General features: G+C 35.7%; 2 protein-coding genes and 1 long non-coding RNA gene across 4 annotated transcripts; 2 read left to right on the top strand and 1 right to left on the bottom strand.

Moving 5' to 3' along the window:
• Positions 1-634: 634 nt before the first annotated feature.
• On the bottom strand, positions 635-12,547 carry LOC132705821 (larval cuticle protein A2B-like). Its single transcript, XM_060676723.1, has 4 exons — positions 12,309-12,547; positions 9,238-9,400; positions 1,275-1,468; positions 635-1,215 (listed from the first exon to the last, which is right to left on the bottom strand). The coding sequence occupies exons 1-4, from the start codon at positions 12,318-12,320 to the stop codon at positions 1,048-1,050; spliced, it is 537 nt and encodes a 178-aa protein (XP_060532706.1). The 5' UTR covers positions 12,321-12,547; the 3' UTR covers positions 635-1,047.
• On the top strand, positions 12,519-15,479 carry LOC132705822 (uncharacterized). 2 transcript variants are annotated; one of them, XR_009619517.1, is made up of 4 exons: positions 12,519-12,654; positions 13,584-13,668; positions 13,730-13,803; positions 13,860-15,479. It is a non-coding gene; the product is annotated as an uncharacterized LOC132705822 (long non-coding RNA). The 2 variants fall into 2 exon arrangements; XR_009619518.1 differs by lacking the exon at positions 12,519-12,654 and adding an exon at positions 12,838-13,140.
• Positions 15,480-15,542: 63 nt separating this feature from the next.
• On the top strand, positions 15,543-22,051 carry LOC132706673 (uncharacterized). The gene is made up of 3 exons (XM_060678150.1): positions 15,543-17,473; positions 19,740-19,862; positions 20,456-22,051. Exon 3 carries the CDS (start codon positions 20,571-20,573, stop codon positions 21,936-21,938), a length of 1,368 nt encoding a protein of 455 aa, XP_060534133.1. The 5' UTR covers positions 15,543-17,473; positions 19,740-19,862; positions 20,456-20,570; the 3' UTR covers positions 21,939-22,051.
• The last annotated feature ends 703 nt before the right edge of the window (positions 22,052-22,754 follow it).

The raw sequence follows: 22,754 nt of genomic DNA, 5'->3' as shown, positions 1-22,754 counted from the left end.
AGGAACTTGCAATACTTAATACAAGTGATGCTAAACCGTCTACTAGTAGAGTATTGAGAAATTTACACGATTTCGGTTTGTACCCGTAACGCATCTTACCGAATTTAGTCGCTGGATATTGAGAAATCAAAGAATTTGTCGGATAATATTATTTAGTGATGAGACTGTATCAATAACACCAGGAATTCACATTGTTGGACACATGAAAATCCACGACAAACTGAGTAATCCCATTTTCAAGATAGATTTTCGGTGAATATTTTGTGTAACATTATCGATGGTCTGTTTAAAACTGGAGAACGTGTCACAGCCATTCGTTATTTACGTTTCATTGAAAATGATCTTCCAATATCCTGGATGGTGATCCTCTTAATATAAGACAACGAATGTGGATTTAGCACGATGGCGCATCTTCTCACTTTGATCGACAAGTAACAGAAATTATACAAACTGGTGGATTGAAAGAGGTTCAGCAGTTTCTTGGCTGGCAATGTCACCTGATCTTAATCCCTTAGATAACTTTTTATGGAGAAGCCTGAAAGCTTTAGTTATGGATGCTGCAGAAACTATTCGTGCCGATCCTGAGACTGCTAGCAAAGCTACCATTACAATCCAAAGAAAGGCTAGACTATGTATATAGCAACTGGGTGGAAATTGTGAACAATTAATTCAATTAAATAAAATATCAATAAATAAAAAGTAATAAACTAAAAAATAAACGGGTTTCTTTTAAATGGTCTTTAAAATTGCAAATGCATGTAGCTCAGTTAGAATGCTGTTCACCCCGGCAACACATTCACAAACTATGACAGTCATGTCGGTTGACACCCTGTATGTGAGTAATATATCTTTTTATACTTTATATATTTATATTTGTATGTATTTATATATGTTTTATCTTTCTTCGACGATGTAAAAATGTACCTGATCTTATTTTAACATTTTGCACATTCAAAAGTGAAAATAAACTCTATCGCATAGTAAACGGTACTTAAACGACAGACACAACAGCAAAGGGACGGCGGTCGTATAACAGCCCCCTAAGTGTTAAACATTTTGTTCCAACGAGTTGGGATGGGCGGCTTCGTGGGCCAATCTTTCAGCTTCCCTTTGCGCGGAAATCCGCGCGTGTTCTTCGGCAATTTTATGGAAGAGCGTCAGGTGTCTCACTTTGGCGTTGTGGACAGCTTGGGATTCGATCGGAACTATAACACCCTGTAGAAAGTTAAAGAAATAGGGCTTTGGAAACCCGTCAAGTGACCAGTCCTTCTTACGTCGGGGGCCACGCGGTTGGCGTTCGCTATCCGATTGTATTGAACCAGGTGTCTCGTTTTGGCTGCCGCCACCACTGGCGTATCGCTCGGCAAAGGCGCAGGCGCGTCATTGAGGACCGGGTGGAAACCGTTTTTATCGGCCACGTAATCTACTTTGCGTATTTTATACTGCGGGTCTACGTAGGAGTAAGAGCCTAGAAATGAATAATGTTGGATTGTTTAAATCGGGGCCTATGAAAAAGGATCACTTCATTAGTTTTGGTTAGTTTGATAGTTTCACTGTTTCCGGAATGGTAGAGAAAAAAAACCGGCCAGTGCGAACAAAAAATTTGATATAGAAGCTTGCTTTGTAGTAAATAGAAATTAGTATTAGCTTTAACTAAAAATGCAATTAGTAAAACATTTTTGGCGCGTTGAAATGGTGTGAATAAAAGTAAGTTGTTATTATTACATTTTACGAGTTTGATAAACCTGTAAAAAATTTTGGTGGTTGTTAATGGCTGCATTTATGAATGTAAAACGTATGGGTCGTTTGAAAACAAATAGAAACTTAAGGGGCGATCATTTAAAATAAAAAGTAATTTATTTTCCAAACAAATTTCGGCAGGTTACTGTAATGCTATTTTTTACTCCCTTTTGTAAAATACCTAATTATATACCGATCTAGGGTGCGGGAAGCGTCACTTTAACACGTCAGTTTCGTTTCCCACGGATCTAACGGTCGCAGATAAAATTTAATATGCAACAAGTTTGGTAAACTTTTTAAGTCACGGGTTTATTTAGCAACCAACAGAGCTCAGCTTCCTGCGGCAATATTGTCTCGGACGACTGATTCCCATATTGGTGAGAGACAAACCCCTGAGTCTCGCTTGGTTGCTTATAAATTTCTATAGATTCTTGGATTTTTCGTTGGTAAAAGAATTGATTACATTTAAGAATTTTAGTTTTATCGAACAAAATTTGATATCCGGCTTTGTGACGGTGTTCTTTTTGCGTTTGACGGATCGAAGATGTTCAGACATTTTTGTGGTAAATCTGGTTTTGAAGTTATATTTTTGAATAACTTCTGACATGTGGTCAGTGATGTGATGATGGAAGGACAACCCCTTACATACAATGGCAAAAATGGAGTTGCTTTTGGACTCATTGCTTTGGCAGGTTGTGGTGAAATGTATGCTGCTATGGAACGATTAATATCTATAATGTGGAAACTATCAGAGATAGTTTAACGGTTCTACGGTACGCGAGCGATAATGCACTAAAGTATAGGTCTATGTGGCTAGCAATGACAGGTCGGTAAGGAAATCTAAGAATGGGAGATTATTATTAGTTTCTTTAGTGTAGTATACTGTATAGGATAGTGTATCGGAGCGCAAATAACAAAAGTATCATCAACGTAGTGTTCCCATAATTTTGGTTTTAGATTGAAAGTCTCGAGGACTTTCTTCTCAACTATATTCGCGATGACTGGTGGTAATGGAGATCCACCCATAGTTATTTCCGACGTTTCTTTACAGCTTTTACAGCTGCTAATACTTTGGATATTTTGAAGTAAATATTCTCTATCATTGTCTGATCAATTCGTGGTTTTTAAGTAGTTTTCTCGAATTGTCGAAAGAAACTTCTTAAGATATTGCTGTGCGTGCGGGAACGCGATTGGGAGAATCCTTCGATGAAAATGAACTGCTTTTCTATTTGAACGATTTTATTTGCACACTTGTACAAACGCGAACAAATTTGCGTCTTAATTCGGGAGGTTTTTGATATAGCTTCTGCACGTTTTAATAGCAAGACGGCGACTGGGGAGCCTGGTGCGCGGGTGCGACGTTGATGCGCAGCAAGGTTGCCAAATGAGAATGTTGGCGTTAATCGCGCGGTTTTTTAAACTTAAACAATTGCCATCGTTAGATGCTCGATAGTCCTGTCTAACAAAATCGATCCTGGACGAGCTTAAGTGACTTTTGATTTATAATATACTGACTTACTGCTGACAATTTATTGGAGATGAGATAAAATCGGAATAAATTTTAAAATAGCAGATATTGACAGCCAGTGGGTTTATTTAAAGCAAGAAATGGTTTACGGGATTTTTAAGGGCAGAATTTTGTATACTACCCTGCAGTTAAGATAGTATGTATATACTTTCAATTTACTGTTATTGTCAATTTGTTCTATAATGATTTCTGCTTAGAAAATTGCTGAAATGAAAATTCGTTTAGATTTTAAAATTCCAGTCGTTTTTCGTTAATTTCTGCTATACAAAAGTTGTGCCAAAATAATCAAATCTCCCTCAGCCGACTGTATTATGAACGTTTTGCTCTAGTGTTTTTCTAAAACGTCAATTTTATTTATAAAAAAATGTGCTACAGAAAAATACAAATTTGCATTTTAAGAAAATGCCCAATGTCCCAATTTTACTGTGGTATCGATCCACTGTGCTGCGAAATGAAAATTCTGAATTAACCCAGCAACTTTTGTATTTAGCTTTTTGTTCAATCCCTTCTGGTTCCTGAGATAGGTAGTGGTGCCGCCGAACACCGAATCTTCAAATTTAATTTTGAATTCGTTTTGCAGTTCTTGAAATTTTCATTAGTAATTAATGAAAAATATGCCCTGTTTAATTGATTACACATGTTTAGTCTTTTTCATAAATTTTCTTGGATGTTCCTTAGTATACACGGTGTAATTCTACTGCACGAACCGAACATGACATAAATACAATTTCGAACATATACCCACAAAAAGAAATCTAGTGCTGTTAAGTCACATGATCGAGAAGGTCATCTAATGAATCCACCTCTACCTACATTTCTGTGGATAATGATTATTAAAAAATTCTCGAACTTCTCAATTATACTACGGAGGAGCTCCACCTTGCTGAAACCACATTTATTAGATGTTATTTTTATGTGTTATTTTAATGTGAAGAAGTTGAAATAAATCAATATGCAAAAAGTTTAAATATTTAGGTCCGTTAAGTGGTTCTCATTAAAAATTATGGTTCAATAACTTTCCATACCACACATTAAGTAAAGTTACTTAAATCAACCCGTTGGCCTGGAATATCTACTACGGGAAACATTATTTTCACAAAAAATTTGGATCGGCCTCTATTGATTCAATTATAACGGTGCAGAAGTTTACCCTTTGTTCAAAATCGCGGTCTAGAAGTGTTGGTCCAATCCACGGTATATTGGGATGTATCACATAACCTAGCTACTTGACGGCTACTGACCTAGGGATTATCTCCAACATGAAATAAAATTTGCAATTCTTTTTTCTCATTTCGGGTCAGCAAATAAGCGGATGTATCTCCGAAAGCACGAATTGCATGAGCACGAAAATTTTTTTATAGCTAATCTGATCAAAAGAAAAAAGAGGACACAATTTTCAAGTTCATATCTATGCCACTAGACGGTACGAAAGTGCATTGTACTAAATAATTTTTAATTATATGTTACACCTCTTCTATGAAATTAATATACGTAGTCCCCCTTGTAGTCGCTAGGTGGTACCACAGCTTTAAAGCAGAGCCAAAAAACTGTGGAATAACTTACCATGCACGGTATATTCGCCATCTATGGTCTTAACCTCTTTTTGTGCACTGGTGGCACATGTTCATTTTTATTCGGCGTCGGTGTTTTCAGCTTTTTTCAGCGTTTTAGGAAGTTAAATGGAGAAGTACAAGTGAGATTTACATTCTTCCTTATCGGATGAACAAAGAACCTATCTAGGGCGAAAGATTAAATCTTTCCGTCCGCGATTACATAATCGCTAGTGGCGTGGTTCCCATCAACGAGATTTTCTCGCAATTGGGGGACGATTTCTTCATCGTCCGGGTTCCGATCGGAATCACCAGAACTCGAAAGACCCCCCCATCTTTCCCACTTATTCGACTGGACAGCAGTCGTATGTAAGTGTTTCATAATTGGAAGCAATCCTTTTGTGAGGGGGTCGGCCATACATATGGTTTTATATTTTTTCAACATCGAAAAAATAGAGTTGTCTGGCTCGTCCGGCTATGGGTGAGGTGCCTGGGATACTGGGACATAATGAAGAATTTTTTTGTGGCTGTTGGGATGCACTTACACTAACGTAAGTATATTTTTTAGGCCTTCAATTAATTCTGATGTCATTGTTCAGCTCCTCGAGACGGATTTAGAGCAAAATGGCTTTTAAGCTATGTGGTTGATAGTCCCAACCCAAAATTTGACCGCTCAACCGGTTCATGACATTTTGTCAAGGCAGATTAATACCTTTTTGAAATCCGGGTTGTCCGAAGATTGTCTCAGTGACCTTTTGCGTTAATAGCCTGTGCCGAAGATTTGCCTGCTCAATAACCCTCCTAAATTGAATGTGCAGATGAAATTCTGCCGTCAACAAAAGTGGAAAGAAAAAGGATGAGAGACTGACTGCAACACAGAAGGAGTATTCTCGACCTTGCTTTTGAAACAGGTTAAGGATGAGTAGTCCTTACTTTTCATCGAAACGTTGAGTAATGCAATATGTGTTTTAAAGCAAAACACACCATTCAGGTTCAGTATATAGAAGTTCGCTGGTCTCAAATAAAATGCAGCCTTGCATGAAGGAAGTGCTCATTGATGCTTCTTTGGACTCTTGTTTATGTGGAGAAGATTTGGCTGATAAGATTAGTTGCAGATTAGTGGCCAAGTTAAAGTCAGGTGCATCCAGAACAAGGCTTTTATAGCATACGAATTTAAACTCGACCGGCCCACTTCGTTCCCGGAAAGTCCAAGGCTGAGGTGGGTGAAAGTCATTGTAAAGAGGGAACACAGGAAGGTTCAAGAGGAGAGGGGGAGGAGTTGTGTCCCCAGGAAAAAATTACACGAGTTCCGGGACATTTGGAACTCTACAACTCAAGATGTACAGATCCTGCCTTGGTTAGATGGATATAAAATTCCATTTGCGAGGCCAGTTATACAGGACTTCATTCCGACAGATCCTGCTTGGTTCCAACAAGAAAAAGATTCAATTTGCATGTGGTCAAACACCTGGTAGAGATAGGTGCAATTGCAGTTTGCGAACCTTGTAAGAATCAATTTATTTCACAGATCTTTTTGGTTTCAAAATGGGATGGTTCGGTTTGATTAGTTTTAGATTTAAACAAACTGAATGCTTTTATTGATACTTGTCATTTTAAACTTTAAGACAGAAAGTTAGTTTAAATACTCTTCACAAAGAAGTCCTTTATGGCCCCTCTGGACTTGAAAGAAGCCTACTTTCTAGTCCCAATAATTGAAAATCAAAAGAATTTTCTAAGATTTTATTTTGATTCTCTCTGTTATCAGTTTAACGTGTTACCCTTTGGTTTATGCACTGCCCTGTGGGTCTTTACAGAATTAATGAAATCAGTGGTTTCTTATCTCCCTGCCAAAGCTTTTCTCTCAATAGTTTATTTAGATAACTTTACCATTCGGTGATAGTTATCCTTAAAAAATGTTCAAGTAACTTGCAACACACTGATTAGGTTGTTGTTTAGTTTCTTACAGTTGGGTATATACTCAGAATTTTTGAGAGAATCAAATATCTAGCCCTTCAAGACTCTGTCGATAATTATACTTGGATGACAATTCCTTGTAATTTACGGAGGAATTTTATGTGGTGATATGACAGCACTTGGGGCCCTAGTTATGTCCCTGACTTTGTAAAAGGGTTACGTTCTAATGACTTGTTGTCATTAAAGCAATTAACTGTCATTAAAACAATTAAATTAGTTTTCTTACTGGCGCTAACGATTGGACATAGAGTCCAAACGCTCTCTCTTATAGAATTGGAACATAAAATCATTTCCAAATGGATTAGAAATTAGAGTAACGAATCAAATTAAGATTTCAGCTGTTTTTAATTTTGCATAAATATGAAGATGTAAATCTTTGTGTGGTTTCAAATATTCTATTTTATATTGAGAGGACCAGTGCTTTAAGAGGCAGTGAATCTTGTTTACTCATTACATTTAAAAAGCCTTGTAGGGCAGCAGGTAGACCCAACATAAGCAGATGAATAAAGATAGGTTTAGAGAATAGTGGTGTCTACGCTTCTATTTTTACTGCTCACAACATTCGACATGCGTTGTAAAGGTGTTTCAATTGATATGATTGGAAAAACGGCAGATTGGTGAGAACGCTGGACAGTGTTTTCGGAGCGCGAGCATTGAAGATGCCAAGTGAGATTTTGGCGAAACGTCTGCCGGATTCCAGTCGGATGCAGGATTTGCAGGATTCCAGTCGGAGTTCAACGAGCGAACGGATGATATCCCGGAATATAGTGTCATCATATATATATATATATATATATATATATATATATATATATATATATATATATATATATATATATATATATATATATATATATATATATATATATATATATATATATATATATATATATATACATATTATTTATAGTATTTCAGGTATATAGTATTGAATAAGTGGTTAATATTTAATATTTTGACCTATATATGGTCAAATAATATTATACAGGGTGATCACAAATAACCATAAAACAATGTTTTTTCTAGTTAAAAAAAACTCATTTTTACTGGGGCACACTGTATTTAGAACTTTTATTGGCTTTGGGATTTAGTTCTGTATCATTTAAAATATACAGGTTTAATTACAAAAATTGGTGGTTGAGAAGTTATGACCAATTTTCTGCAACAATTCGTTTTAGATATAACTAAACCTATATAATATAATATTCAAACTATCATTAATAACTCCTTTCCAATATAAAATCATGTAAATATTACTAATTAAAAAACATTTTCTATAAAACCTTCATCTTTATTAATACAAGTAGTTTATATGGTTTCAATTTTCGCAATAGCATTTCTAAACGCGTCTTATTTTAACAAGATATCCAAAAACGAAAATTCGCAAAGAGATGCATGTTAGTTGGACTACCCCGTATATATTATTAATAATAAAAAAGTTGAAGACTTTTAAAAACAATTCAAAAGAAAAATTAAAAATAGGTTTTTTAAAGTAAAGTATACTTTATTCGTCACGCTTTTTTGAACCACCTCCGAGTCAAACGAAAAAACAAAACGCCGATAAATAAAGGCCCTTTGGCTAGTTTGTATAGTAAAGGTAATCCTGATACAGCATTAATTTTAAACGAACTGAATACAAAAAAGCATATCACTCGACAATAAATTAAATATTAAATAATTAAATTAAATATTAAAATTGCGGAAGTTTCTGGCGAAATCAATTTACTTTAATTGTTTAATTGTTAAAGTCCACACGACACAGTGTTTCTCGGCTAACATCTTAAATACGGCTCGTGGTGCACTAGCCGAAAAAAATGGCACCTTCCGCTTTACAACTAGCGGATCTTAAACTCGTTCCGAAGTCAAAACGATAAAAGGTTCTAAAAATGGTAAATAGTTAGCGAACTTTATGAACTATTATCGTATTAATGATACCTGTCGTTGACTCAAAATTAATATAGCTGTTCATTGAATTGATGTACTTTTATTAACAGAACGTACGTTTTTCTACTCTCGTCTGTAAAATGCCTAATTACACACCGATCCAGCATGCGGGAAGCGTCACTTTACCACGTCAGTTCCGTTTCCCACGGATCCGAGCCACTTCAGACATTCCCGGGATATTACCGCACGGCTTTGGGAGCAATCGGCTGTTTTCGGAGATATTTCCCCCGCCTTGAATTTGGACGTTTGTCAATTCGTGTTGTTTTGCGAAAATCTACCCAAAAACTAACGGTCGTAGAAAAAGTTTCTTAAACACTCACTCCGCTCCGCTCGTGTCAAATAAACTCGAGAGTCAAATTCCGTTTACCGCATTTGTTGCATAATATACTACTTTTCTTCAGTGTGAATAGATTTAACCGTTCGATCTCGTTTTAGAGTACGTTTTAGGAAAGTTGACTTTTTGCTACGTGAAAATGGGTTAATTACGCCGTAGTAAAGTACCTTGGACGATTCCGGAACCGTCGGACACCTCCGAATGCGTCCTGTCGATGTGGCCCGGGAATCGACCGGCTGCGTACCCAAACGCGTACGGCCTGGGAGGCTCATCTTCTGCGACGTCGCACGAAATCAGCGTCGGCATCAGCGTTAAGCCAAGCGTCACGATCTGAAACGACAATAACCTTCAGTAGTTCAATTTGTGTTTCTGGCAAAACTTCTGATGCTACATAAAAATAACATATTTTTGTTATATGGGGTGTCCCAAAAAAAAATTTTGTTCTAAGAAAAACAGACAGGATTAAACTGAAAAAGTTATTCTTCAAAGTAATAAAACGTAACTGGATAAATATATCGATGACAGGGTTAGAAGGTTTACTACTGTACAATACGACGGTGACGTCATCTAAGGGAACGGACAACGAGAGATTTGTTTACACAGGTGTGGAGCTTACTCGAAGCATATTTCTGCCTTTCAATCTGTTTTAATAGGTTGACCTGGCCATACCATTTTTTGTATTACAGTGTTTCAGAATAAATAAATGTTTTAACGAGACTTCGCCTATTAATTTTTTACGGTACTCACGGTAATCGGAAGAGACTGAATTATATAACTAGTTAAATAGTTATATAGTGCAAATAGTTAAGTGACATTTCGGTCCTGAAGGATAATAAAAAAACTCAAGACAATATACACAAGTAAGCAACACTGGTCAACAATGGCGACATAAATGTCGGTATACTAGTGACAGTAGCACGTCTTTTCCACAAAATTTGTCTGCTGTTGAACAGGCTGTACGCGTGGACGTTACAAGAAACGTTGCTGCTGAAACGTATGTAACTAAGCATATATTAATCACTGGAGCGAGGCCACTATGATTTATCGTATGCAAACTTAAATGGTATCACAATTTGGATGTCTATAACCAGTCTTGGGCAGAGAGAATCTTTTAACAAATGTTTTTCCCGATCATGAAGATTTTCCGAGTGCAATAAAAACTATGATTAATCGGCAAAAAAGTCAACATGAAGATTGGACTCAATATTTTTTCGAAAAAAAATAAAAGACTCAACAATTGAATCAGGTGCTAAAGCTGGAAGGTACACTACACCCAAAGACTTATAAAGAGACTTTCTATATACTTAAGCCGGAGGAGCAACTAACCCAAAAACAGACCAAATGGACCCAAGCCAAGACAAGAGTGTTCCATATGTAAAAGATTATGACATACAAAAACTGAATGCCGTAGAAACAATCTGTTTCAACGAGGAAAAATTAGTTGTTCGAAGAGTAACTACCCTTCCTAAAGTAGGAATGAATGAGGAGTCTCGGATAGTAATCCCTACAAAATATAGAAAAAGCTGCTGTAAAGTAAAAAAAAACGTGGCATGGTAGAGTTAAAGGTAAGGTAACAGTTATTTGATAATTTTCAAAGCAAAAGTTCCTATGTTCCGATGTAGTACGAAAGTTTTAAAAGTGTTAAGCGAAATCGCTATGTATTTTTTAAAGACGTTATAACTTAAGTGAAATGCGCTATAGTTTTGAATCAACGAAAGTCACCATAATTTTGAAAATGTTAAGGCGAAAGTCGCTACGATGGTTATTGTGTATTAATGTTTTTTGTAGTTTTGTAAATTGAACATGGGTTAAGCCGACAATTTCTGGTATCAAAAATGATGCTAAACAAAACAACAACATCGCAAGCCAACGGGCAGGTTGAGTGCTACAACCATATAAGAGAGGAAGTGAGATAAGTGTTTAGACACCTTACTTTCTGGTATCAAAAGGTGATGCTAAACGAAACGGCAACATCTCGAGCCAACAGGCAGGTTCAATGCTACAAGCATACGATCTTGGCTTCCCTGTCAGCAACTGCTGACGACGAGAGGAAGTGAGATAAAGTGATACCTTAATTTCTGGCATCAAAAGGTGGTGCTAAACGAAAGGGCAACACCACGACCCAACGGGCAGATTGAAAGCTATAACCGTACAATCTGGACTTCTCTCTCAGCAACCACTGATGACGAGAGAAGTGATATAAATGTTTAGATACATTACGTTTTGGTTAGCGTTATGGGTAAGAACCCTTGTTTTCGGATTTAGGCCAAAGAGAATGGACGATATATTCCTAACTCTCGAAATAAGTCAGAATCAAAATGACTATCAAGAAGTGAAGTGGGATTCAAAAAGAAGCTCAACGGAAAGTAACGCCTGCGCAGTCGAAGCAGAAGATATATAACGCTGCTAAAAAACTAGTCGAAGTAGGCAGGCAGGTGCTTCTACGAAGGAATGCGATTGCCAACGACAGTCAAGCAAAAACCTGCTCCCAAAGTATAGGGGTCCTTGCGTTCTGACTAAAGTACTTGAACCCGATGGGTATATCGGAATATATACGGAGGTGTCTGTGTTCCACGGATATAATGAAGCCATAGACCTAACATTTATATAACTATAGATTTAAGTAAAAAAATATTTAGTTTTGTATTACAGACAACATGACTGATGGTTGCAGGATTGCTTTTTCACAGCGAAAGAAAGAAATTTGACTGTTTAAAGCTAAGCAACCCACATGTTATTATTCAAATATGGCACTCCCTAAATTGGACTTGTCAAAATTAAGTAATCAGGTGCCAGGAAATGACATGGCGGGTATTAATTTTCGAAAGAAATTTAAACAGACTATTATAATACTATCTACAAATCTTCTGAACCTGAAACTGCTTCAGTTAAGCCTTGGAGAAGTCAACAGGATGATTAGCGAAACGTCAGCAAGTTCGATTTAACAACAACCAAAGCCGGAGGAATCCAGTAGATTTGTAGATAGTATGTGAGGTATATCAAAAATGCAGATTTTTCGAAAAATACTGTATGTGAAAACTGCTTTTCGAAGTCCAGACTCTTCGTAAAGCCAATTTGTAAAGCTTCGCTTTAGATCAACAAAAAAAGAAGAGGCCTCCCTATAGAAAATTAATATCGTATTTAAACTAACCATGAAAGCAACAACTCGATAAAGAACTGTTTTCGATTCAAATCGGTAGCGACCTACTTTTCCAAATCAACTCGTCTTATACTTAACTGTTTTCAGCATTGTGTTACGGTTGTCGATGGAATGTTGACGAAGACCACAAAATCTTCAAATGTTCTATTTTCACGTGTAACTTGCGCGATAAGCCCCTCGTATACGATTCGATAGGAACTGATTGGTCGTCTCGCGTAAGATTTCGGTAAAATATCTGGACGGAAAGTGAAAGTTCGCGCGTTACGCCAAAATTCACGTCGTCGACGTCGAACGAGCTCGAGATGTGTTTGATCGTCGGCAACCTTCAGTATTTAAAATGACCGATCGCGCGGAAGAAAGAGAAAAATGATGCACGACACCGTTCAAGGATGCGAATCATCTTTTAATACGAAAGCGATATTAGGTATCCGGGCAATATAGGATGCGCAAATAAAAAATATACGACCTTACGTAACATTGATTCGAAAAATTCATGTCTAGCTGAATATATGAAGATGTCATACATGTTTTTTGGGTATTCTGCAATAAATTCGAGAAAATATACAATACATAGCATAGTTCTATCTGGTTAAGTTCTGTAATCGTAAGCTACGGTTCCTAAAATTCCTCTTCATTTGAAGTTTTAAAGATTTAATCTCTTAAATGGCTTGATAATTCTTCCGAAATGCTTTGAACTCAGTAAGCGAAACTATACTTTGAGAAGATTCCGGTTCTACGGGTGATACAGGAACCTCATTAGTTCGTCTAGACTACTGTCTGTTAAAGTAATATTAGTTTGCGGGTTCGTGTTATTTCGTATAGTATAGTCTGTCTCAATCTTCATCGTGCTGACTTTTGACCGCAATTATGGAAGTTTCCTGCCGACGGCAACACAACTCGGGTGCTGTAGGTAATAATTAGGGACATACTCTCGAAGGTTTTGTAATGATACTTTTTTTGTTTGTTTAGATGGGTATAATCTTATTCAATTGTACTAAGAAAAAACAATGAGAATAGATATATACAATAAATTTATGCCTAGGAATATATAAACATAATTACATTTTTATTCTAAATGTCAAAATCTAATTCCGTTTTACTCTCAGAGTCGTCATTGAGATTAATTATAATAGGATTTATGTTGTTTTATATAAAAATGTAAGAGTCCTCAATTTTTTTAAAGTGCTGTACTGAATTTTTGCAGCGCTCAGTTGGTATGTTATTAATTACATTTTTTATCAACTTTATAAGTGACTGATATTTTATTATTATTATGTTTAATATTTTCTATATTAATAATGATACTTTGTAGAAATTTAATGAAATTGAACGTAATAAATTCTTACTTTGTAGGTGCAACATTTTCAGCTCTCACCTTTGTTTCCACAAATTCTTTATGGAGTTAAACATGAAATGATATGGAGGAAGACGTAAAACAGTATGGCCAGCTCGTTCAGCCAAATTAACGCATACTGTTTTTTAATTGCATATAATTTTAGGACAAGTTGCTTGATGAGGCTGGTGTTTTGCGTAGCAAACGACTGTGGTAGTTTGCGCTAGCTGTGACAATAAGGTCGGCACTTGTATCCTGATGATAATCAATGCTACAATCCTTAATATTTTTTGCAGACAACAGCAAGCAATTTGGGACAATTCCGTCTTCTGGACTAGTGTGTAGTATGGTGATGCGTTGTCCTTTATTTGAAGGTGCTTTCGTCTGACTGTTTTGAGTGGATTCAATCCATCCTTTGGATTCAGTGTTGTGCGTATCGAAACATGTTTTATTAAGGTAAATTATGGATATGTTGTCTAATCTATATCCTTTAATTTCATCAAGGTAATTAAATCCCCATTTGTGTAATCTGTGTGATTTCTTTACTACTTACTTTTTTTCTATTTTGAGGTACTTAAATTCCATTTGACAAACAACTCTATGGAGGGTGGCACGGCTTATATTTATATTTATTTCATCTTCTTCTACCTTCTTTTTCAGTTTATCAAAGGTAAGAACAACTTCGCTTTGATAAAGACAATATATTTTTCTTCTTATTAAGTCCTAATTACTATTGTCTGAGTTTATCTTTTTGTTCAATTCTCAACTATTAATTATATCCTTTATCGACGATATTGGCGTTAGGCAGATTTCTTTTAAAGTTTCATACACATTTTCACAACCGGTTTTGCTTAAAACGACAAATGAATTCGACGCGATATAGTTATATTCTCGAGACACACAGTATAAACGATTATTCAACACTGCCACAAATGGTCAACTCACAGAAATATATTTGAAAGAAAGAAATATACCTTGCCTTGTCACTCAAGTAACTGTTCTGTTGTGACATTCTCCGTTTCTTTCAGCATAGATGTTGCTAGGTGGATGACCTGGTGGTGACTTAATCGAAGTAATACCATGACCTTGAAAAAAAGATATAAACTCTGTAGACCTCTACCTGCCACTAACTCTACTGGTAAATTAACTGCTGCAAAGGTTTCTCTTAATTTAGACACCAATTTAATTTCTAACCATTTAGATTTTTTATCAAAAATGGGCAAAAGTGTATGATTAAATGTGTGCAGAAAATTCATAAAAATTCAGTAGAAATTATGATATGCTTGTGACCAGGGCAAAAGAGGTTTTGTGCCTGTTAAATTTTGATAATTTTGACAGGACAAATTTTATGGTGTCATTATTACTATTTGACCACCACTAGTAGGACCTAATTAACAGTTTGGTGCGGACGATGCAGTATGTTGTCCATGAAAGAGTTTAAGAGTGTCTTGTCTGAATGCGGGAGGTATCTCTACCCTATTGCCAATCAAGATGCTGTTATTATCTATAGATAATTCATTTAAAATATTGCTTGAATTTATCATCATGTACTTCGCTCGGCCATCCTAATGAAATAAATTATTTTATTGTTCGTAGCTTTTTTTGTATCTGCATTCAGAGGTATTTTATTTATTAAGTTAGAGGAATAAATGAAGTGCGGAATTCTACTTGGTTAAGAAGAAGGTAAACCCGATAAACCATCAGTGACAACACCGCGAGCACCGTAAAAAAGGTCGTCTGCAAAGAATTGAAGAAGCTTCATTATTCATTTTCATATGTTTTTTCCTTTTTTTTGTTGTAAAAGTTAATTAAGTTGTAAAAGTTAAAAATAAAGTTATCGAAAAATACAGTCCACTCAATCGAACAAGAATCAGTGCAGCAAATAACGTGGACCTACGTCAAAACCCACCATTTTGGTCCTACGAAACCGGATAGAATATCGTTTAGAAGTTTTCTAGTCCCAGCGAGTGGAGAAGACAACCATTAAAAGTCCCTGCGAAAGCACATGGAATAGGAATGAAGCAAGTACAGCGGTTGGCAACCAGCAGACGGCAGGTGTCGACAAGAGCAAGCGCCATTTTCCAAAAATTCCATTTTACTCTCGAATATTTTCAATTTATTAGTTTGTCATTCGTATTTGTACGTGCGCAGTATTAAACTTCGAGAACAATGACGGAAGCTAACGAATCGGTAAATGCGAAATCTCTCATAAATAAAAGAAGTATTCTAACAAAATTCGAGTCGCGAATTTCCCAATTTGAGCAACAAGAAACATCTTTGTCCGAATTAAAATTACGCGTAAAAGAGATAGAAGAAACATGTGAATTTGAAAAAAACTATTTCAGGGTAGTTGCTAAAGCTTATACAGCTTATAAGAGTTACTAGAAAAGCTTGCGATGGCAAACAGACAAACCGAAAGTCGAATTCAACAAACAAGCAATTCTAATAATGTACTTCCTAATTTACCAACAAGGAATGTTCCATTTTTCTCGGTCTCTTAGGAGCGTTGGATGCTATTTTTCAAAAGATATGAGTCAGTCATAGCCAATTATGTTACACCTCTTCTATGAAATCAATATACGTAGTGCCCCTTCTAGTCGCTAGGTGGCACCACAGCTTTAAAGCAGAGCCAAAAAACTGTGGAATAAGTTACCATGATGGCACATGGTCATTTTTATTCGGCGTCGGTGTTTTCAGCTTTTTTCAGCGTTTTTGGAAGTTAAATGGAGAAGTACAAGTTAGATTTACGTTATTCCTTATCGGATGAAGAAAGAGCCTACCTATGACGAAAGATTAAATCTTTCCGTCCGCGATTACATAATCGCTAGTGGCGTGGTTCCCATCAACGAGATTTTCTCACAATTGGGAGACGATTTCTTCATCGTCCGAGTTCCGATCGGAATCCCCAGAACTCGAAAGACCCCCATCTTTCCCACTTATACGACAGCAGTCGTATGTAAGTGTTTCACAATTGGAAGCAATCCTTTTGTGAGGGGGTTGGCCATACATATGGTTTTATATTTTTTCGACATCGAAAAAATAGAGTTTTCTGGCTCGTCCGGCTATGGATGAGGCGCCTGGGATACTGGGACATAATGAACAATTTTTTATGGCTGTTGGAATGCACTTACTCCAACGTAAGTATATTTTTCAGGCCCTTCGATTAATTCTGATGTCATTGTTGAGCCCCTTGAGACGGATTTAGAGCAAAATGGCCTTTAAGCTATGGGGTCGATAGTCCCAACACAAAGTTTCACGTGTCATGACATTTTGGCAAGGCAGATTAATACCTTTTTGAAATCCGGTGTGTCCGACGAAGATTGTCTCAGTGACCTTTTGCGTTAATATCCTGTGCCGAAGAATTGCCGGCTCAATAACTCTCCTAAATTGAATGTGCAGATGAAATCTGCCATCAACAAAGGTGGAAAGAAAAGGGATGAGAGACTGACTGCAACAAGGGCTGCTTTGATGGTGGTTGCTAGGGCGCTCTCGACCTTGCTTTTGAAACCTGTTAAGGATGAGTAGTACTTACTTCTCATCGAAACGTTGAGTAATGCAATATTTGTTTTAAGCAAAATACACCATTTAGGTTCAGTATATAGAAGTTCAGCCGCGTTAAGCCTTTCGCTGGTCTCAAATGAAATGCAGCCTTGTATGAAGGAAGTGCTTGTTGATGCTTCTTTGCACTCTTGTTTATTTGGAGAGGATTGGCCGATAGGCTCAAATCAATCAGATTAGCTGCAGATTACAGAACAAGGCTTTTATAGCATACGAATTTAAACTCGACCGTCCCACTTCGTTCCCGGAAGTTCCAAGGCTGAAGTGGGTGAAAGTCATTGTACCCTCAAGAGACGGAATACAGGAAGGTTCGAGAGGAAAGGGGGAGGAGTTGTGTCCCCAGGAAAAAATAGTAAGTACTTTTGTTGAAAGATTGCACGAGTTTCGGGACATTTGGAACTCTATAACTCAAGATGCACAGTTAGATGGATATATAATTCCATTTGCGAGGCCAGTTATACAGGACTTCATTACGACAGATCCTGTTTGGTCCCAACAAGAAAAAGATTCAATTTGTAATGTGGTCAAACACCTGGTAGAGATAGTGCAATTGCAGGTTGCGAACCTTGTAAGAATCAATTTATTTCACAGATCTTTTTGGTTTCAAAATGGGATGGTTTGATTAGTTTTAAATTTAAAGAAACTGAATGCTTTTATTGACACTTGTCATTTTTAACTTGAAGACAGAAAATTTGTAGAAACACTCTTCACAAGGAAATCCTTTATGACCACTCTGGACTTGAAAGAAGCTTACTTTCTAGTCCCAATAATTGAAAATCAAAAGAATTTTCTAAGATTTTATTTTGATGCTCTCTGTTATCAGTTTAACGTGTTACCCTTTGGTTTATGCACCGCCCCGTGGGTCTTTACAGAATTAATGAAATCTGTGGTTTCTTATCTCCCTGCCAAGACTTTTCCCTCAATAGTTTATTTAGTTAACTTTACTATTTGGTTAGCTAGCCTTAAAAAATGTTCAAGTAACTTGCAATACACTGATTAGGTTGGGTTTTGTTATTAATTATGAGAAGAATGTTGTTCCGTCCAGTCGGAATTGTTTTGTTTTATTTTTCCTCTTTAATTTTTGTAATTGGGGAATTTTTATATCGAGCAAATTGAAATTGGTTTTCTTTTAATTAATTGCTGCGGTTATATTCTCCGCGTATTTTGGTGACAATCTCACTGGGTATATGGCCAGAAAAACTCGTATGTCGCTTGGGTTTCGTACTTCGCTGTGATCGGGACTAGTACGACTCAGGTAGAGACCAACGTGAGAGCATTTTCCGCGTGCCAGAATTAATATCTCGAGTGCCGTCAAGTATTGCGAAATTGTGCCGGTCAACAGCCAGAGCTACATCAAGGTAGGCCAAGAAGAAAAGAGATTGTCATTTTTCGTCTCGTTACATCGATATATTATTTTTTCAATTGCCCCGTTATTTCTAGCTTCAATTAAACAAACAATTACAGTCCATTGCTCTTTCTCGTCCATTTTTTGGTCCAATCGATCACGGATATTTAATTAATCGCGAAAATAACGTAGCCAAATTTCAGTTTGCTCGTTTCAAAAGGAACAGAATTTAAAAATTTGAGATTTTTTGTGGTTCCATTCGGACAGGTACCGAACTCGCACCGATTTAACCTAGACGTCGCACAGTGGAACGAGCCTGTACAAACTTCGGACGTACTGGTTAAAACTGAACGATCAAATATTACAAAGACATATTACGTATTTTAATCTACAGCACTTTTCTGATTTAAATCAAAGAAATTATTTTTTCAAATCAAAAATTTACAACAAATATTTGCTTTTAAACTTCGTTACTTAATTATCCTAAATAAGCCTATAAAGAAAGCGGAATAGTTAAATATACTTATGTTTTTTATAGCTTATAGAAGAAAGACCACTAAGATGCGATAATCGGAACTCTATTACATATAAAATAATCTAAGACTAAGAACCTAAACATTTGAATGATATAAAGTTTTTTTTATTGTTCCCGAACTGACAGTATTTTTTTTTTTTTTAACTTTCCAGTTTAGAGTAACCGTAAGTAAAATGCCCAGACATGCCCGCGTTTATATTAAAATATTATCATTTTGAATATTTTATACAAAACAAATTCGAGTCCGACTGATCCGACGGGATCCGACCGTCCTATCTACATCGAATTTAAGCATGCCATGCACAAAATAAGTGACGCATGACGCCTCGAGTTGCAACAATATTTTGACGTTTATGTTATTATTGATGTAATTTAGTTTTAAAAATGGAATTTACTAACAAAGATTTTTGCAATTTTCTCCTACAAAATAAAACAGACTTTAGCGATTATAATTACCTTTATGAAATAGTGCTAGATAATATCAACAAGGCTTTATCGAGTGGTGCTAAATTGGAGTTAAAAGAGACTTTACGAAAGTTTTGTTTTAAATTGAAGGAAAGATATATTAAAAGCAGTTACAATAATAATCGCTTTTTTTCAAAAAATTCCAACTGGTTGAAAAAAAATTTCGATATCCCAGAAATTGTAAGAGAAGAAATGTTAAATTCGCTTAATGAACCTGATATTGAAGAAAAGGAAATCCAATTAGAAAAGAGAAAATCGTTCTCTGATTTGCAGGACTTAAGTGCAAGACATAAAAGGAGGAAAACGAAAGACATTAGCGATCAATATTCATCCTACGGGTTACTTTTTGCAGCCAAAACAAACCTACGTTCTGAAGGATATACGGATTTTGCAAAGGTAACTATAACCAACGATAATAATATTATTATATAGGGTTATTTACGGTGAGTGTCCTATGAAAATTTCTGGAAAGGAATAGGCGAAATTTTTTTTTTCAGATTTTCCTTAAATTTTTTTATTTTTTTACAAGTTTTTGTTTTTGATTACAAACGATAGCTCATAAAAAGTTAAGATAGCAAAGTGCAAGCGGTTTTGCGCTAAGTCGAACCGTTCAGCTTTTACAGACCCTCATAAATATCAAAAAGGCCTATTAAAAATACAGGCCTAATTTTCCATCTTATTTCCTTTAATTATTTGATATTTTAAAAATTGTTACTTTCCTATATACAGGGCGTTTTTAAATAGGACACCTTAATATTTTATTACATACCTATTTGGATCTTAGGGCCCAAAAATAAGCACTTTACTATAGCAAAATGCTATCGTTAAATATTAAAAATATTTTAGCGAAATGTTTAAATGTATCTGCAAACTATAATAAGCACGTCTTTTTAATAAAATTGTAATAATTCCTTTTCTTAGTCAAAAATAATAATAATGCCAACTGTCAAACTCTTAGGTCCCTACAAAGGTGTATTTCTTATTTATAGGTCATAGAATATCTCATGGAAAACCCAAGCCAAGCCAAAGAAGTAAGAGAATTTTGCCAGACTAGCAGGCACAGTGTTAAAAATATTTCGGGAGAAAAAGCGTGTTAATTCAAAGATGTCAAAACACCAATACAATACTCTACGACAATCCTTAATCCTCGAAAATATGAACCATTTTCCTTCATACTATGCCATACAACAGACTAAATTAGAATCTTATCCACCCAAAGAATATATCACTATAACAGAGGTATCAGCATCTGTTAAACTTCAGGCTCTTTTAGACCATACCCTTTTAAGGATATTGAAAACTGTGGAATGTGTTACGTCTAGCAATGATATTATTTTAGTTAGTAAATGGGGTTTTGATGGCGCATCCGGGCAAAGTACTTATAAGCAAAAGCTAACTTCAGGTGAAGATTCGAGCATTTTTATTTCCAGTTTGGTACCCATAAAACTGTACAATGTAAAAAACGACACTATTATTTGGGAAAATAAAGGACCATCTTCGACTCGTTATTGCCGTCCACTAAGATTTACATTTGTTCATGAAACCCCAGAGGTAATAAGAAAAGAAAAAAAATTAATTGACAAAGAAATTGAGAATCTTCAAGCCACCCAAACAAAATTCGGGCTAATAGGGCACAAATTACTTTTTGCTATGATAGATGGTAAAATATGTAATACCCTTACAAATACATCTTCTATGTGTTGTTATATTTGTGGAGCTAAACCAAAAGAGACTAATATCTTAAACAAAATTTATCAAAAACAACCGGACGAAACATGTTATTCTTTTGGTATTTCGAGCTTGCATGCTTGGATTAGATGCATGGAATGGATGTTGCATATTTCGTACAATTCAGATTTTAAGAGATGGTCGTGTACTACTACAGAGCATAAAAATTTAAAAGCTACAAGGAAGGCCAGAATACAGGAACACTTAAGAAATGAATTAGGTATTTTAGTTGATGTGGTAAAACAAGGGGTTGGTACCACGAATGATGGAAACGCGGCAAGAAAGTTTTTTTCCGACTGTTCCACAACTTCTAAAATAATAGGCATCGATTTTACATTGCTTGAAAGGATTAAAATAATCCTGCAAACCCTTTCATGTACCGAAGAAATATGCCCTTTAAAATTTGATCTCTATACAGCCCAGACAGCTAAGTTATATGTTTCTCTTTACGACTGGTATTACATGCCCCCTTCAGTCCATAAAATTCTAGTTCACGGAGCAGATATTATAAGAAATTTTGTGGTACCAATTGGAAAGCTCTCAGAAGAAGCCTCCGAAGCTAGACATAAAGAATTCAGAAACGTCAGGGAGTTTCATGCAAGAAAGACCAATAGGAGGGCTACAAATGAAGATATATTACACAATTTATTACTTTGGTCTGATCCATATATATCACATTTATCTAACAATGGCTACGAAAGAAAATCGTGCTTGCCGCTAGAGGTCAAAAGCCTTCTCAAATAAAATAGTGTTTCATATTGGCATATGTTAAATGAATTATTAAAGTAATATTATATTTAGTTAGTTACTTATTTTCCGTTAATTTTTATTAACTTTTAAATATTTATTAAAATTCTAGTTAGTTTAAAATTTTTTAAATATATTTAACTTACCCTATTTTCAAATATAATTTTTGGATTTTGCCATAGCGAATTTATCATCCCGTATAAACATTTATATATATTTGTGAAAATTAAATAAATTTATGAATAAAAATGTTCAAAATAATCAGAAATATTTTTTTAAGCGAACGGTTGACTCATGTCCGGAAAATCGTATCTTTCGTTCCACTGTGCGTCGCCGTCGCATCTAACGATCGATCGCGCTATTTTCGGCACTGCATACTCGCAAAAAATATATTGGTATTTTCAAAATATTTTTGTCGCATAAGGAAGATTATTATTTCGGTGTTGTATATTTTTTGTTTAGCATTTAATTATCGCATTCTTTAAATATTCTCTCAAATACTCTAATTTAAATATTAGCTCGTTAATCAAAAAATTTACACGCCACTCTACTCTCGCTCTCTCCCCCCGTCACCCCCGTCTCACCGGTGTTTGCAAGCATTTATATAGGAGTGCCTATCGTCCACTACTAACTAAAATATTTTAAATTTATTTATTTATTGATTATTATTATTGTGATCATTATAGGAAATTGTTGAGTTCAGCTTGTTGTATTTTGGCTCAATTAGCTGACCGTAATTGATATAATCAATTTTTCCTTCACATTTATTGCTTTGCTTAAAAACAAAAAATGAGCGATAAAAAAGGTTTGATA

Source organism: Cylas formicarius, unplaced genomic scaffold, assembly GCF_029955315.1.
Source record: "Cylas formicarius isolate icCylForm1 unplaced genomic scaffold, icCylForm1.1 PGA_scaffold_8__14_contigs__length_24414737, whole genome shotgun sequence".
In the NCBI taxonomy this organism is placed as follows: Eukaryota; Metazoa; Arthropoda; class Insecta; order Coleoptera; family Brentidae; genus Cylas; species Cylas formicarius.
This window is presented reverse-complemented; position numbering and strand designations above follow the sequence as displayed.